Source organism: Terrapene carolina, unplaced genomic scaffold, assembly GCF_002925995.2.
Source record: "Terrapene carolina triunguis isolate 2854851 unplaced genomic scaffold, T_m_triunguis-2.0 Scaffold242, whole genome shotgun sequence".
In the NCBI taxonomy this organism is placed as follows: Eukaryota; Metazoa; Chordata; order Testudines; family Emydidae; genus Terrapene; species Terrapene triunguis.
In genome coordinates, this window is record NW_020664593.1 from 2,298,610 (window position 1) to 2,316,720 (window position 18,111).

Here is an 18,111-nt window from a genome sequence, read left to right on the forward strand (position 1 = left end):
GGATTACTTAGTTTGACTGGCCTCAAAGACACCAATGAGAAGGATACAGGTTTCTTCATACACCTGGATAGTAGCCATATCACCCTCCAGCCGGATAATTTCTCCCACCAGCTCACAGTGGCCAACTCGTACCAACTCGTACATAGCTGCACCTGCCATGTTGCAAGCAGTGACCACTGAAAAAGAAAGACACCTGGGTGAAACTATTTCACATCTTGTCTGAAGAAGTCTGCTAACCCAGCAGAGAATGTAGAGTGCTAGAAAGCAGAGGTCTGGTACCCAGTCAGTCCATGTAAGTAGTAAGCGGGTCCTGGAGGGACAGCTGCAGAACTTATGAGCCAAAACAAAAGTGTCCTGTGCTTATTACCCCTGCTCCCTGGGGCTTATGGCCAGCCGCCATCAGACCTTAGTAATCTATAGACAGCTGTAATTCATATCCAGGATATGCCCTGTACTCAGCACGAGACTAAGAAGGTTTAAGGTTCTAAATGACGATCCTCCCAAATCCCTACTAAAAAGACACTCCTTCCCCAAAGCCCATCATGAGCACATTCACCCCTGGGAAAAGTAAAAAAAGACATGACACCCCCACTATTCTGACATCAGCCCATCTGGTGTATTGTCCATTTAACTTATGGAGTGTGCTGGGCCAGGGACTGTGCCATTTTATTGTTACTATTTGTATTTGATAGGTTTGATTTTGCAGGAAAGTGACAGATGATTTTTAAACAGATCTTTAAAGTTGATAGAGCCTTTGCCACCTGATTAGAACTATTTTAAAGTGGATTATATTTTGGCCCTAAGCTACCTCACTATCCTAAATGACCAGAAACTAACTACAATAATTTAATACATTGGCTTATGAATGAAATGTGACTGTTATGTTTAAGAGATTCCTAAAGGTGTCCTGCTTTCTTCAATACAATGCCCTCTAATACACAGGGTTTGACACACAGGAGGACACGCATTCACAGTGGTTGATTTATAATAAATAAAACTAATACATAGTAACACCTTACTGACATTTCCCATGCTGGTGACGCTCAATTTCGTACATGCATGTAAAGCAGCAGACAGCTCTTTGAGGGCTTTGTGCTAGGTAGAGTATGTGTGTGTGGGGGGGAACAATTAATCACTTGGAAAAGCTTCACTGTGCTTCCTCCAAGAGGACAAAGATCCATGAAACAGTTTTCATAATACAATGTTGAACCCACGCCTTCCCCAACCAAACAGCACCTACCGGGTCCTGAGACTCCATGGACGTAGCCAAACACGCTCTCCCTATCTTCATCTCGGATTTTGGGTAGCTTGGAAAAGTTCATCTTGCCCGTTTACCTGCCCAATAAGAAGACAATCAACAGTTCATTCTCTACAGAGCAGGAAGAGACCTAACCCAGTGAGTAGCGGACTCCCCTTTTCAGCTCCCCTCTCCCATTGCTTCCAATTAACAGAAAGCCCAGTGCAGGAGCCTCAAAATTCACATAGTCCGATGCACCTTAATCCCCCCCCGCTCCCCCTTCACCACTATGAATTCATGGCCAGCTATAGTCAATAGCAGTTTGCTTGTTTTTTTAATTCAGCAAGACATACCAGTATGAACAAGCCTTGTTACTAACAACATTGTGACACTGGCAATACAGGGCCCCAGGAGCTTATGGTGGAACTATTTCCACCCTGATTTTAACACCACTAAGTACAGCAAACTATGCTTTGAATGTATTATTTTAAGCCCAAAGTTCATCTCCCACTCCCCTCCCCCTTGCTGTAAGGCTCACTTCAATCTGCAACATTTACTAGAATGATAAGTGATTTCACAACTTTCAAACCAGCATTTCTGAGCGGCATAAGTACTGTATGCAGCCTAAAGTACGACTATGCCTGGAATCCCCCCAGTGCATTTTTACAGCGTCACTGTTTAGTGTTCGTTATGTCTCTGAGATTGCTACATCAAATGTACTCCTTCCACAAGTCAAGTGATGCCAACACCACAGCATCCAGCTGCTATACGGTCTGTTGTTAGACAGCTGGATAGATTCTGCAGGGCTAACAGGAGGCCTTACACTTACGGATTGGGAAAGACTTAAAAATAGATTTAGAGCTTAAAACACAAGGATTTGCAAAACAACTCCTCATTGACTGGCCACGAACAGACTGCAGATCCATGTCCTTCCTGTAATAACTGGCAGTTGGGCTACACTGCATTTGAGGTCCTGATAACAGCCTTTAACAGCTCTTTGCTTTGTCACCCATCATCCTGCTGGTTGTGTGTTATCTTGGAAACTCACCACAATGGTACTGATCTAAGTGGGCATCACTTGCTACCCATATGTTAATTCATTCCTAGAACAAATCCAAATAAAGTGTTGGGAAAAGCCCTGGAGATTGACTGCTCTGTGTACCCAGAGTGCAGATCGGATACAGCCAAGAGCAGTTCATCCCCACCATCAAACCAACCCTGGAGAGCTAAGTTTAGGCTCATAGCGCACCCTATGCCCAGTGTCTCTGCTGAGACAGTTAACAAAGGGGTTCATCAGGGATTGAAAAACTTGCCCCAAAACCTACTAGACCTGGTGAAAGATGCATGTGCTGCTATTCCATCTGCACATACACATCACCTATCCCACCCTCCTTGCAGGGCTCCTCTTCCCAGTCTGCTCTCTAGGGATAGTAGGGAGAAGGCTGCTGCTCTCCAGGGCACATAGGGCTCGGTCTCCCAGTTCTTCCATTGTACGTGGGCTCTCTGCTCCTCCCTAGCCCCACTCAGCCAGAATTCCTACTCACCCTGAACAAGCAGGTTTTTCCAAGCCCAAGTGCTCACTCACAGTAGTGGTTTGTGTGATGTGGATACCCATTTATTCATTTCCCAGGCCACTGAAGAGATGATCATGACTCAGTCCCTACCAACTTGAATGGGAACTGGTAACCAAGAGATGAAAGGCTGGGTGTTCCATTTCTAATTCCTAGAGCTACCTAGTCCTTCTGGGCACGAAGTGTCCTGTGACCGTGCAGTAGCTCAGGAACAGAGTGGAGTCCTCAGCATTGTGAAGCTATACTGTGTAGCTTAGCATTAGAAGCCAATTTTAAAAAGTTTGTTGAGAATTCCATCAGCTATTTCACAACTTTAAGAGGGCGTCATCACCAAAAGGCCACCTGAAGCTCAGGAGTCACAGGCAAGGGAATCAGTGCAGCAGTGGCTCCAGCTGTGCTATTCCACATGCCCCACTGAAAAAGCAGCAGGACTTAAAATTCCACCCAGAACATTCACTCCAAGAGATCGGTCACCGATGGAAGCTCCAGAGCCATTAATACTACTGCAGGGTTAGTTCCTACCTACACAATCCTTAAAACGGTGTGCTGAACCAAAGACCAATCTACATTCTGATGTGACTGGACAATGAGAGGTACAAAGTTGCTGCTCCTCATCCATGCTCCCACCTAGGTTAACAGAGGCATAAAGGGACTTGGATCAGGTCACACCATTCTACGTCAGCTCCTTCTGGAGCTCAAACACAAACTGTTTAGGTCAGGAAGGTCAGCTGTGAGCCACAGCCAGTGATGTTATTTGAAAAGGTTTAACTGATCTTCAGTCAGAGCTTTTGAAGAGCCCACAGCTTGAGGCAAAAGCAATCATTCCAATGACAGACAAGCACATTCATTTAGACCTGCAGCAAAAACACCCTACCTAGATCTTGTCCATCTGCCCCCCTTCTCTAGCATCCCACTCCCCCCCTTGCTTCCCTGTACTTTGTCCAGAAGGCTACCAAAGTCATCTTCCTCACCTACCACTCTCTCCATGTCAAAAGTTTTGGAATCATTCCATTAGATTGCCCTTGACCCAACCATTTCAAGTGCCTCATCCTGACCTCTAAGGACACACCTACACTGCAGCTGGGAGGTACGACTCCCAGCCCAGGTACACAGACTCGCACACCTCGAGCTAGCATGCTAAAAATAGCAGTGGGGACATTGTCGCACAGGCAGTGGCTCAGGCTAGCAACCCAAGCTCAAACCCATGGGGTTGGATGGGCTTGAACTTGGGTGACTAGTCCAAACGGCTGCCCATGCTGCACTATTTTTGGCATGCTGACATAGCGTGGTCTATCTGGGCTGGGAATCACGCCTCCCAGCTGCAGTGTAGACATGCCCAATGTCTGCACAGCACTGGTCTGGCCTACCTCTCCAAAACCAACATCCACTGCTAAGGCTTCCACTACCCTGGCAATGAAACCTGCTTAAGTACTCCCTTCGGATCCTTCTCCCACCTGGTCAGAACCGCCTCCACATCCTGGTGCACCAAGCCACAAGGCCCAGAAGCACGGACACCTTTCTCAAGGGGCTACAATCCTTGAAATACTGAACACGATTCAGAAACCACTGCTCTGCATCCCTCCCCAACTGAGCTGCCTGGTAGCTGGTGCTCAGGTTGGTTCTGTAGGTTTTCATCTTAGACCATACGGTCATCTCCTTAGGGGGCAAGGACTGTGTCACTATATTCTGTACTGTGCCCCCCACATGGGAGGCTGCTATCTGCCGGCCAGCACTGCACTACGAGCGCAGATACTGATTGTGTTTAGCATTTAACCACCACCACCACACTACCGACCACTCATCAGCCAAAACCACCTTACTATGTTAACAGAGCTGGACACGCAAGGATTTTACTAAATTCTTTTAGTCCCTTAAGAGGACTCCCTCAGCCCCTGGGGTTAAACACTACACATAATTCACTCTTCCTTGGTTACCTGCAGTATGAGCAGAGCAGTTACACAGAATGTAACAGACTAAAAAGTAACAGATCCATAAGTAACAGACAGAAAAGCCCCAGATCCAGTAGTTTTCAACCTAGATTCCCCCCAGTAAAGTCACTTGGCTGCAGAGCTGTCCCCCAAGAAGTGAAAGGTTTTCTGCTGCCAGTGTAAGAAAGCACCCAATATTCTCTGTCATGATAAATTTAAAAGGCAAAAGATAGTAGACATGTAATCACTGATGGAGAAACGTTCAATGCCGTTCAAAATTTGGGCCCCATATCCTGGGACAAAAATCTGTTTTAGAAATTAAGACCCTGATGAGATGATCATAAAGTGCCTTTTTGTAGCAGGAAACAAATGACTCTAGATTTATCATACCATAAATATCAAAGGATTTCTTACCTTGCTTTGTAAGGGAAAAGGATAGGCAAAAAGTCCATAGGCCAGATGAAGCAACCCCAGATTTCAGCACTAAAGTAGCAGCATTTAGTAGCAAATGACTGTCCTTCCCAAAAGGCCCCCCAAACCTCCTACATAGAGGGATGCAAAAAGCCTGCTGCAGAGAGGGAAGAAATTCCATACACACAGCAAAGACAGTCACCTGACTTGATGACTCATCAGTCTCTCCCCAACAGCACTGAGAATGCTGCAATAGCAAATCAAGCTGCCCGAGGCCCATCTGAGCTCTTATTCCTAAATACAGCTTCATTTTATTAACTGTGAGGAGGTAAAAGGAACATCACCATTGGTAGCAAGTTCCTCCTGCAATGGTCTCTAGAGGAAAAGCCAGTACATTCAGCTTTGGAAATTAACATCCTTAAACAAAACCCTTAAAGGATGCATAATTTTACGACACTTTCTACTATCTGTTTAAGTCAGTCTATACAATCAGTGAATTCACTTTCAGATTCCATACATCAGTTTCAGTGCAAAGTTCTATCTAGCTATTTCTTGGTGGTTTTACATAGCTATGCTTGCACGTCAAGCAGCACAACAGTAATTAGCTGAACACGAGATGCTAATTCTAACGCAGTTTTAAAGGACTGTTTCTTAATGCTCAACAACAATCAGCAGCCTGTGAATGGAACACAGCTGATACAGTGAAGAAACGGGAGAGAAACTGCAATACTACTTATTGCTTAAGTGCTTAAAATAGGGAATGAACCCATGGTAAGATAAGCAATAAGTCCATATGGTGATTTAGTGCTGTTAAAATTAAAAGCCTTCTCTTGCTTAGCAAGCAGAAGAAGGGCATTAGCTATGGAGACCAATGTTCTTCTTGGAGTAACAACTGCTAGAATTTGCTGTGGAAAACAGTTACATGACAACAGCATGCTCTGCACTGCACAAAAGATGGGAGGACGTGAGCCCTGTCCCAAGGAGCCAGTAGGTCTTTGCAGAAGTCTCCATCTTAAAATAGTTGCCTCAAAAAACAACAAAATAAGCGTAGTTACTAACCCTTCTCATTAGGACAACAGCACAGATGCTGCCACTCCACCATGCACATAGCATGGGACTGACATGAAGAATCCTGCTGGCCCAGTGGTTTTGCCTCAGTAAGTTACATGCTGGGATTCAACCTACCACAGTCATTTCACCAAACTGAGAAGGCAGAGGTTTGTTTCAAATGCAGTGAAACTGTCTGATCAGTTTTGATTCCCACCAGGAGACAAGCTTACAGGATCACTATGCAGGAACCCTTACTGAATTGGCACCACAGCACACATTTGCTGAACTAAGAACAAAAAAGTTTTCCACAGAAGTTTCTTCAGGCTGAAGAGGTTCTCACCTCGTACTGAGTTACTGTAGCTCCCAACCCATGAGCCAGACTCAGCTGAGAGTGTTTTGTTCACACAGGCCTATGGATTCTGTTGTAAACAGGGAGACACATTTTATAGGGGCTCTCTATGCTCATTTAGCCCATTAAGAGAGTGGCGTGTAGCATGCTGTGCAAATCCGACTGTTCAGCAACCTCAGGGTGTGTGGTCAGGGCCCTGAAATTAGTAACAAACTATACAGTCATCACTGCAATTAGTTTCCCATCACTTGGCCAGTTAATACTTCCCTTTCCAATAGAGAAAAACTTTACAGGAGGGTGGAATGGGGAAAAGGGGGGGGAACATAATGGCTGAATCACTGTAAGCAAATACACAAGTTAAACCGACAACATTTCTGCTTCCTAGCTAGACTAAAGGGTAATTCTCCTTGGGGAATGGAAGTAGAGCCCCCAGAACTCTGTACAAACCATTTCAGATGTGAGCTAATGAAGGCTTACAGTAACCCCACCTGCATGCTACACAGGATTGACATGTTCTAGAATTACAGGCACCAAGGGGGATTAATGCTGATTTTGCAAGTCTTTAAGGAAGTTTACTAGCCCAGAGATATAATCATTATCATCATAAGAATGATACTGGAAGATAGAAAGTCACTGCTGTAGACACTATGCCTTAGCTTTCCCATGGAGGCACATCACACAATAACTGTCCCAGCCATCTTGCCATCTAAACTCAGAGCTAGAAAAATCTCTAGTCAATCAGTTGGCCGTTGTTTTGAAAGCTACCAACAGAAAAACAGACACCTTGGTTCTATTTAGGTGTTTATGTGGCCCATTTCCACAGTAACAGAGGTACTGAAACTTTGCTTCAAAGTGGCTTCTAGTTCTTCACTGGCTTAGAACCTACATCCATGTTCAAAGACTCAGATTCCTATTCAAAGTTGGTAGATTTCAGCAGTAACCCAAGAGCTTGACTTCAGTAGAAAACTGTACTGTGTTTGACCATGACACAAAAAACTGACCAATCTCCAGTATCATGCCAGCTAACCTCAGGGTTTAGTCACAATTTAGCTGACTTGACACAGAAGACAGTCTGTCCTGATCTACACTGACCAGGGTCAGACATAATCAGCATCATGTAGGCTAACTTAAATCTTGAAAGTCATGTTCAAACATGCTGAAGTTTTCTTGTGAAGACAAATCCTAAGTGCTTTAGTACCAAATAACTGTGGAGTGGCCAGCGTGGCAACGAACCAAACTGCTAAAATGGCTAGAAATTCTGGAGGCTTTACAAGGCTTACCAACACCTACATGGATCTAAGTTAAAACAATAAGGAGCTAAATCTGTATTTAAGTCATGTTTTCTTTGTTTTAGAGAATCAGACAACTTGACATTTCAATGAACTATTGTAATGTGAATGAACATTAACAAATTAAATGAAACAATTTTAAATATAAAGCATTTGGGATCCAAAAATAATTAGCAAATTACCGGTACTTATGGAGAGTTAAGTTGCAAGAAAACAAACCTCTAAGAGAGGAAGGATAAGGGTTTTCTAGCTACCAAAAGCCAAGTTTGGGCTTGTGTCTTTTAACAACTGATGACAGCCTCTTCTCAGAGGGAGGAGAGAGAGAGTAGCTGTTGCAAAAGATAGAAAAGACCCAGTTCAGGGTTCTGTATCACATGTGGGGGATGAATGGCTTTATAATCATATGCCTCACGCAATAGCCAGTCTCTGTTCATCCAAAAGAGAAAGGTTTTCATCAACCTTACTCATTTCAAGCTAAACTCTGCCCTTCCTTACAATCCAGTTAAAGTTAATTGGGTGCAAAGCTACGTTAAAATTTAACATATCTTGTTACTGAGATACCATATTCAACTTTCCAACCCATAAAAAATGAGAACAAACAATAGTCCTATACTAGAAGCACACAATTCTGGCCTATATTACTATTTTATAAGAGATAAAGGTTGTACAAGACCGCTGGAAAGAGATTTTGCCATTAGCACTTTAGCAAGGACCAAGATTTCACATACATTAATTCATTAAATATACCTGCACCTGGAATAAGCCTATCCACTAGAAAATATATTTCCTGGACTAATAGATGCAGCAATGAAAGGACAAACTAAACTTGCTAATGACATTTGTGCTCAAGTTCTCAAACAATTTAGTATGTAGTGATTAGAGCTCTTCTAAAAGAAAGAATTCCCTGTTCATTTAACATTACATGCGAGAATGTTTGCGAGAATGTTTAAGATACTGTGATGCTAAAGATTCCTTTGTAAGGGACACTTGCCTTTAAAGAAAGATGAATGTTACCAAATCTTCAGTTTAAGAAAAGGGAGGTTTGAAAGCCAATTGGTTTTGAAAACTGTATCTGAATTAATTTCGTATAAAGAGGCCTTTATGAGAAACTGGTCTAATACTATAGGTAAGTACAATAGGACAATTCATGAGTTCCTCTAGGAGAGGTTATGATGAATTCTGAATTTGGTTGAATTTGTGAGGTAATGTTGTAAGAGGAGAAAAGGGATATTAAGTTATGGCTGAATTTTCAAGGTAGAGGGAGAAAGGGGGAGGAAAACTAGCTAACTTTTAACGGAGTTGTAGAAATAAGATCAGTCAGATTACGGCACCTTAAAAAAAAAAAAAAAAAATACCAGCCAGCAGCACTTGGAGAATTCCTAAAATGGTGTTAATAATTGTGTGCTGCCAAAGTGGTGGTGTATTTTTTAAAATTACATCTTAATTGTGATGTAGTATAACTAAGTGTTAAGGATCTAGAAGACAGACACTTTTAGGTCCCGCGACTGACAATATAAGAAGTGTGCCCCTTCTCCCAAGTCATTTGCAGCTGGCTACTTTTTGCATTTCACCAGAGAAGTGTTTTACTTTCCTTCTCATTCACTGACAGTTAGGGTTGCCAACCCTCCAGGATTGTCCTGGAGATCAATCTTTGAATTAAAGATCATGTCATGTGATCAAACCTCCAGGAATACACCCAACCAAAATTGGCAACCCTACTGACAGTGTATTGTGTTCAGGCTCTCAACACTGGAGGGAGAGGGAATGTTTTTAAATTTCACAGAAACTTGCTTTCATAAGTACTATTCCTATTTAGGGCACAGAAATGTTGACAAGCCCTGTATTTAAGGTTTCTCAGTAGATGATGTGGCTTTAAGGGAAGTTGTCACATGAGCATGGTTTATGGTGGTGTAATGTTTGAAAGCAGAAGCCCAGTCTCAATGCAACACCCCCCACCCCAAATATGCTGAATTTTGCATTGAAAGACAGACTGTGAGCAAATTTCAGCTCAGCTTGCCCAGTGCATTGTAAATTTTTCACATGCACAATGAGACTTTGGAAGTCTCTCTCAGTTGCCAATTACTTCATTTCAAAACCAGACAGATTTCATGTTGCAGAGGCTCTGAGAACCAATCACTAGAACAGGGGCGGGCAAACTTTTTGGCCTGAGGGCCACATCGGGTTTCGGAAATTGTATGAAGGACCAGTTAGGGGAGGGGGTCGTGGCCCGACCCACCCCCCCGGACTCCTGCCCGATCCAACCCCCCCATGTTCCCTGATGGCCCCCCCCAGAACCCCTGCCTCATACACACACACACCCCTACTCCCTGTCCCCTGACTGCCCCGGGGAACCCCTGCCCCTGACCTCCCCCTCCAGCCCATCCAATCCCCCCTCTCATTCCTGACTGCCCCCCCAGGACCCCTGCCCCCATTAAACCCCCCTGTTCCCCGCCCTCTGACCGCCCCCCATCAACCCCCCCATCCCCTGACCACCCCCCTGAACTCCCCTGCCCTCTATCCAACCCCCCCGCTCCCTGCTCCCTTACCACGCTGCCTGGAGCGCCGGTGGCTGGCAGTGCTACAGCCACGCCGCCCGGTGGGAGCCAGCCACGCCGTCGCCACCGCGCAGCACAGAGCATCAGGGCAGGCTGGGCTCTGCAGCTGCACTGCCCCAGAAGCTCGCAGCCCCACCGTCCAGAGCATTGTGGCGGTGGCAGCGCGAGCTGAGGCTGCGGGGGAGGGGGAACAGCAGGGGAGGGGCCGGGGACTAGCCTCCTGGGCCAGGATCTCAGGGGCCGGGCAGGAGGGTCCTGCGGGCCGCATGTGGCCCACGGGCCATAGTTTGCCCACCTCTGCACTAGAAGCAGCACTGGAGGGTAAAAATAGAATTATTTTTAATCTGAAGGAGGCAAAGATTTTTCCCCTTCCTGCTTGTTTTTTCTTCAAAAATATCAAGAATGTGAAGTCTTGTTATCCTTTTGTCTGAGAACTTCTTGGCTGACTCAGAAAAGTTGCCTGGGAGAGGTCTCAGCCCTTAATTAAAGGTGCAATGGCGTTGATTCATAGAGATCATGCCTCCCAACCGTTTGTCAGTAATTTGCATTTAATAGTTGTATAAAACTGTTTTTAAAAATAGCTTCCTCTGTTAGATTTCACTTCCTTACTACTTGAGATTTCATAACTCCAAGAGGTCTGCAGACATCCATAGAGTTTCAGCGTGGCGAAGACAATGCAAAGTACAAATGGTAAAAAAATTCTGCACTAGGACAACTGTTACAGATATTTATTATCTCAAAATGGGGCAAACAGTGAAGCTAAACATGACAAAACTATTTCAATTAGTCAAAACCAGAAAAAAAATTGCAACTTTGGAGAGACTTAAACAGGTAGGTCAATAGGCAACATGATAGCAGATGAAATTAAGTGTTTACAAATGCAAAGTAGTTCCCCCTAATGTGGATTATCTGAACTACTCAGACTTCTTACAAGGTTTTTAATTAACAGTATTAACTCAGGAAAAAGACAAGGGCATTACTGTACACAGCTCAGTGTGCAGCAGCAGTCTAAAGAACAAATATACTGGGTTTGATAACAGATAGGGCAGACACTACAGAAATTATAATGCCACCATATAAGCCAACAGTAGACCCTCACCTGGAATACTGTACCAGTTCCAGTCACCATAGATCAAAGGGCACAACAAAGTTACAGGGGTTTCAGAAACGGGCGACAAGAGTAATTAGCAGCCTGCAAAAACTTTCATGAAAAGAGATTTAAAAGATTGGGACTACATATCTTAAAGAGAAGGTATAAGAAAGGATGTGATACAATAAATGGTATAGGTAAGGTAAGTTGGGAACTTCTGCTAACTATGTCTCATAATACAAGAGCAAAGGGACATTCAAAGAAATTGAAAGTGGCAAATTCAAATTGTGGAACTCATTGCCAAAAGATATTACTAGGCTGAGAGTTTAGAATTAGCAAGAATTAGACATATAAACATACAGACGTACAGCTTTAAAAAAAAAAAAAACAAAAAACAGTTTGTGGAAGACCATTGTGAAAGAAAACAATATCCTAGACAAACCTTACTAAGTTTTATACCGTTGGGGTTAATTGAACATAAGAACAGCCATACTAGGTCAGACCAAAGGTCCATCTAGCCCAGTATCCGGTCTTCTGACAGTGGTCAATGCCAGGTGCCCCAGAAGGAATGAACAGAACAGGTAATCATCAAGTGATCCATCCCCTGTTGTCCATTCCCAGCTTCTGGCAAACAGAGGCTAGGGCCTCTATATATTTTTTATTTGCATTCAAACTACAAATGTTTGAGTACTACTGTGGGATTGTATAGAACTTCCTTAGGAGGAAGGCAGGATTAATGCATCCTCTGGGAGATATTAGGAACTTCAAAGGACTTTTGGGGGATAATACATGTGAAGTGGATTTCCTAGGAAATACTAAGGGGGAGGAGAATGCAAACGACTCACCTGGAATCCATCTTTTTGAAGCTGCACTTTGAGCAGACACCCATTGTCTGGCTGATTACCTATTCAGGGTCTATTCAAAGAGACCAACTGGATAAATGAGTGACATGAAGGATAAACATGAGTGGGGGCCGAAAGACTATTCCTGCGAGAATCCACATTGCAAGTGGGGTGATCACTGTTAAGCTTTTTGGGGTGTGTGTGTGTGTGTGTGTTTTCTTTGTATTCCTTTTAACTTAAGAATAAAATGTGCTTGCTTAGAAAGAACTGCGTGGCAACTCAGACTGTGGCAATTACACTGTGTACTCACGGGACAGCGAGTGGAGCAGAGCTGAGCGGAGCAGTTTGTGGGATGGCTGGAGGAGCAGAGCGGCTGGTGGAGTGGGGCGGCTCGTGGTGAAGGCTGCAGCAGAACCCCATGGAGAGGTGGGGCAATCAGCCTCGGACCATGTAAGGTGCCCCTTAACACCCCATGCGCCCCTTTCTCCTCCCCCCCATTTCCACCCAGTCGGGGGGGGGGGTAAGACTCTGCAGATAAACTTTTGTACTCTGGGGCTGCACTGACCAGGGACAGAGACTTTTGGGGTGTTGGACTTTTGGGACTTTGGGGTGATCTTTTGGGTTGTTGGATTTAAGACCCTGAGGGGAAAAGGATACTGCCAAACTTACTTGGGGGTGGGTCTTTTGCTCATGGTTTGTGTTATGAATCCTGTTTGTGGTGTTTCCCCAACATAATGCCGCATTGTTTCCCTCCTTTATTAAAGACTCCGTGCTTGCGAGAGGGGAAGTATTGCCTCTTAGAGGCGCCCGGGGGGTGGTATGTAATTGTCCCAGGTCACTGGGTGGGAGCTCGAGCCGGTTTTGCATTGTGTTATTGAAACGGAACCCCTAGATACTGAACCCGGCCCTTGTTGCTGCCAACTCAGATGGGCAGAAGGGTTACATTTACATGCCTCCAGCTTCCATCCAGGACACACCACACGATCCATTGTCTACAGCCAAGCTCTAAGATTCAACCGCATTTGCTCCAATCCCTCAGACAGAGACAAACACCTACAAGATCTCTATCAAGCATTCTTAAAACTACAATACCCACCTGCTGAAGTGAAGAAACAGATTGACAGAGCCAGAAGAGTACCCAGAAGTCACCTACTACAGGACAGGCCCAACAAAGAAAACAACAGAACGCCACTAGCCGTCACCTTCAGCCCCCAACTAAAACCTCTCCAGTGCATCATCAAAGATCTACAACCTATCCTGAAAGATGATCCCTCACTCTCACAGATCTTGGGAGACAGACCTGTCCTTGCTTACAGACAGCCCCATAACCTGAAGCAGATACTCACCAGCAACCACACACCACTGAACAAAAACACTAACCCAGGAACCTATCCTTGTAACAAAGCCCGATGCCAACTCTGTCCACATATCTATTCAAGTGACACCATCATCGGACCTAACCACATCAGCCACGCCATCAGTTCACCGGCACATCTACCAACGTGATATATGCCATCATGTGCCAGCAATGCCCCTCTGCCATATACATTGGCCAAACCGGACAGTCTCTAAGCAAAAGAATAAATGGACACAAATCTGACATCAGGAATCATAACATTCAAAAACCAGTGGGAGAACACTTCAACCTCTCTAACCACACAGTGACAGATTTGAAGGTGGCAATTTTGCAACAAAAAAACCTTCAAAAACAGACTCCAAAGAGAGACTGCTGAACTTGAATTAATATGCAAATTAGATACAATTAACTTAGGTCTAAACAGAGACTGTGAATGGTTGGGTCATTACACTAATTGAATCTATTTTCCATGTTAAGTATCCTCACACATTCTATGGGTCATCTCGATTATCACTTCAAAGGTTGTTTTTTTTATTTCTCCTGCTGAGGATAGCTCATCTCAATTGATTGGCCTCTTACACTTGGCATGGCTACTTCCACCTTTTCACGTTCTCGGTATGTATAAATATCTTCTTTCTGTGTGTTCCATTCTATGCATCCGATGAAGTGGGCTGTAGCCCACGAAAGCTTATGCTCAAATAAATTTGTTAGTCTCTAAGGTGCCACAAGTACTTCTGTTCTTTTCACACTGTGTACTGTCTCTGAAGAGAAGGCAAAAGAAGCCTGCTTACGCAGCCTGTCTTTTGCTGGGGATTTCACAGTATCGTCAAGGGACCATGCGACCTGGAAATATCTCAGGCAGAAGAAAGAGAGATGCTTGCCTCTCATGGGTGGAGTTAACAGCTAGGAACCCAGAAACCTAGAGTGGGTGCCCTTGCTGGACCATTGAGGGGGAACCCAGGTGCAGTTGCCCTGAAGAAATCAAAGTAGTATTAGACATTTAAACAAATAATACAAAGTTACAATAAAAAAAAAGTTTTAGGAAGGATATAAACCCTTAAACCTCAAGACATTTTTAATAACCGGGGGTTAGGACCCCTAAGGGCAGGATATACCCTTTTTGCCTCTATTACAGAGTGGCTCTTCTGAAGCAGTTGGTATGAGCCACGGTCAGACATGATATTGGACTAAAAGACCACTGCTCTGATTCAGCGTGTCAGTTCCTTTTTTTTTCCCCCCTACATTAAAAAAAAAAAAAAAAAAAAGGCAGAAAAAAGTTTCAGGACTTGGGTTTTCACTATGAAGAAACAAAAATAATGCAGATAAGGCCAATTTTCTTTCCTTGGTAGATCACTTTTAAGTCCAATGAACACATAGTGACTGATCACCTCTAGGAAAAGAGGATTAAGAAGTTCTGGATCCACTATTTGCCTGCAATACAACATTAGGAGTTGATGGTTGTACCACAAAGGAAGAGGACTGTTCTGTTTTTCCCTGTCTACTCTACCCCTCTGAAGTAGTCACACTTATTAAAACACAGTGAGTAAGGTTGAAACACACAGGCATGATATTCCAGCTCAGTCCATTGTCTGGTTTTCTTGATGCTGTTCCCCTCCAATGGGTCATGTGGACTTGACTGCTCAGGAAAAAAAAAAAAGTCAGCAATATTTTCAAGTCAAAAGAAAATTTTGGAGTCCTGTTGAAGGGAAAAAAAAAAATAAATACATCTATTTTTGTTCTTCCCCTCCAACAGGAGCTCACACCTAACATGGTCAAACTTCTTTTAATAGAGGCAAAACAGTAGGCGGGATATTGTGTAATCCCTTTGCTACTTTAAAAATGGAATCTTTACCTTCCACCCAAAGAGACAGACTTTCTTCATAGACTTCTGGCCTTAGTCTGATTTCCTGTATAACAGAGCTCATAGGATTTTCCTTGTATTATTTCCTGCTTCAAGTCCAGTAGCTGTACTTGAACTACAGCATATCTGCTAGGAAAGCATTTACTTTTGATTTAAAGATGTCCAATGATGGAGAATCCACCATAACCCTTGGTAAATTGTTCCAGTGGTTAATTACCCTCACTGTTAAAATCTGACACCTTATTTCCACTCTGAATTCATCTAGTGTCAACTTCCCGCCACTGGATTTTGTTATTTTTTTGTCTGCTAGATTAAAGAGCCCTCTATTATCAAAATTCTGTTCTCCTTGTAGGTACCTATAAACTGTGATCAAATCATCCACTGAATCTTCTCTTTGATAAAATAAATAGATTGAGTTTCTTACATCTTCTCGCTATACAGCACATTTTCCAATCTTTTAGACACATTCTCGTAGCCCTTCTCTGAACCCTCTAAAATTTATCAACATCTTTCTTGAATTATGGATACTAGAACTGGACACTATTCCAGCAGAGGTTGCACCAGTGCCAAACAAGGAAGTAATATAACCTTCCTACTCTATATTTTCCCATTTAGACATCCAAGCATCAAATTAGCCCTTTGACCAATGTCATACTGGTAGCTAACATTCAGCTAATTATCCATCATGATATCAGTGACCTGTTCTCTTGATTATATACCATTCCCCCAATCTTTTGTCATTTATAAATTTTAATCACTATTCATTTTTATATTTTTCCTCTAATAAAAAAACATAAAAAGTTATATAGCACAGGGCTAAGAACTGATACCTGTGGGACACATCCACTTGATGATTCTCCATTTACAATTACATGTTGAGACCTATTAATCAGTTTTTAATCCATCTAATGTGTGCCATGTTGATTTTGTATTGTTATAGTTTATTAATCAAGATGTCATGAGTACCAAGTCAAATGCCTTACATAAGACTATTACATCAACACTACTACTTTTATCAATTAAACTTGTATTCTCATCAAAAATATCAAGTTTAGCAATTTAGCCAAGATCTACTTTTGATAAAGCCATGCAGATTGGCATTAATCACCCTCCTTTAATTCTTTATTTGTTGAGTCCCCTATCAGCTATTCCATTATTTCATCTGAGATCGATCTCAGGCTGATGGGCCTATCTGTGTCTGTGCAAGCAAAAGGAGCAGGAGGAGAACACTTAATGAAAATTAATAAGAGCCTTAGATGCGGTGTCTGAGAGTACTGGAAGAAGTCAGGACTTGGTCTACACATGGAGCTCTTCAGGCACAGAGCCACACATGGAGACACTTATTCCAGAATAAGATAGTCTAAAACTGCTGGAGCTAAGAAAATTAGAGAACCACTCCTATGGTCTCATACCACCAGATCATGCCAAGACAGAGGTGTAGTGGGGACACTGGATAGGGAGCCATAAAGAGACTCTCCCTATGGGACTGAGTCACCTTATCAGCTGATCTACAGTGGCTTCAAATGACAACGTTCAACGCCAACAGAAACATCCCAACCCCCTTCCCTTAGTTAAGAGCAGTGTTTGGACGAGGTAAGTACAAGAGATCGGAAAGGGGAGACAATAAAGAGATACTTCAGATCTCCTATCAAAGTAGTTGGAAGCATACAGCCAATGTAGCGCTAGATTCAAGAGCCATTTTACGTTCTCTTACTTTCCCATTGTTGAAATGAAAGTTCTCTGGGGTCATCGAAATTGCTGTGCTAATTCCTTCACGGGGGACCCACTCAATAGTAGGACCAGCCTGCGCAGCAGCATAATCACATTGATAGGCGTTACTTGTGCAACACTAGACATCGCAATAGATCCGCTGCTAAACGCTGCCACCTTCCAGCCTCATGTTAGCCACCACTGTTCTGCATTTCAGGGGAGAGGTTTCCTTGCTTTTATTTGCCAGGCTCTGCCCCCGGACCGCAGCAACCGGTGCACATCTTCGTCAGTCCAGCAACCGGCAGGGTGCCCAGGCCGCCGGGTCACGCGTCAGCCCCGCAACCCAGCCTCCCCCATCCCCTGCTGGGTCACCGCGTAACCACTGACCAGCCTCCCCCAGCCGGCAACGCGCGCGAGGGACCCCCCCCCTTCGCAAGTCGCGGGCCCCCACAGGCCGCCGGGCCCAGGCACCAGAGCGACGCCGGGGACACGCGCTGGGACACGGCCGCTCTGGATACGTCACTGCGGCCCCGCGCCCCCGGCCCGAGGCAGCATCGCCCGGCGGCGTCACGGGCGCAGGGAGGAGGAAGAGACCCCCGCGCGCTCGCCCTGGCGTGCCCCGCCCCCCCCGGCGTTCCCCACATCTGCCAGGTGACCGCGTCTCGCGGCCGGGCGGGGGGAGAGAGAGAAGCGGGGGGTCTCACCTGTGGCGGGCGGGGGAGCCGAACCACTTCTTTCCGCTTCTCTTCAATGGCAGACAGCGGTGATCAGCTGCTCATTTGCTCATGGGGCGCATGCACCGAGTCACGAGCGTAGTCTCTGCCCCCGGAAGTGAGCGAATCGGGAGACCTTCTAGTTTAA

General features: G+C 44.4%; 1 protein-coding gene across 1 annotated transcript in view; it reads right to left on the reverse strand.

Annotated features, from left to right (window-relative positions):
- The window catches only part of ATP6V1A (ATPase H+ transporting V1 subunit A), a 39,542-nt gene extending 21,480 nt beyond the window's left edge, over window positions 1-18,062 (reverse strand). Inside the window, exons 1-3 of the mRNA XM_024202270.3 lie at window positions 17,955-18,062; window positions 1,241-1,335; window positions 48-176 (exon numbers count right to left, since the gene is read on the reverse strand). Coding sequence (XP_024058038.1) covers window positions 48-176; window positions 1,241-1,322 — 211 coding nt within the window. The 5' untranslated portion in view covers window positions 1,323-1,335; window positions 17,955-18,062. The remainder of the gene's footprint in view (window positions 1-47; window positions 177-1,240; window positions 1,336-17,954) is intronic.
- Window positions 18,063-18,111: the final 49 nt, after the last annotated feature.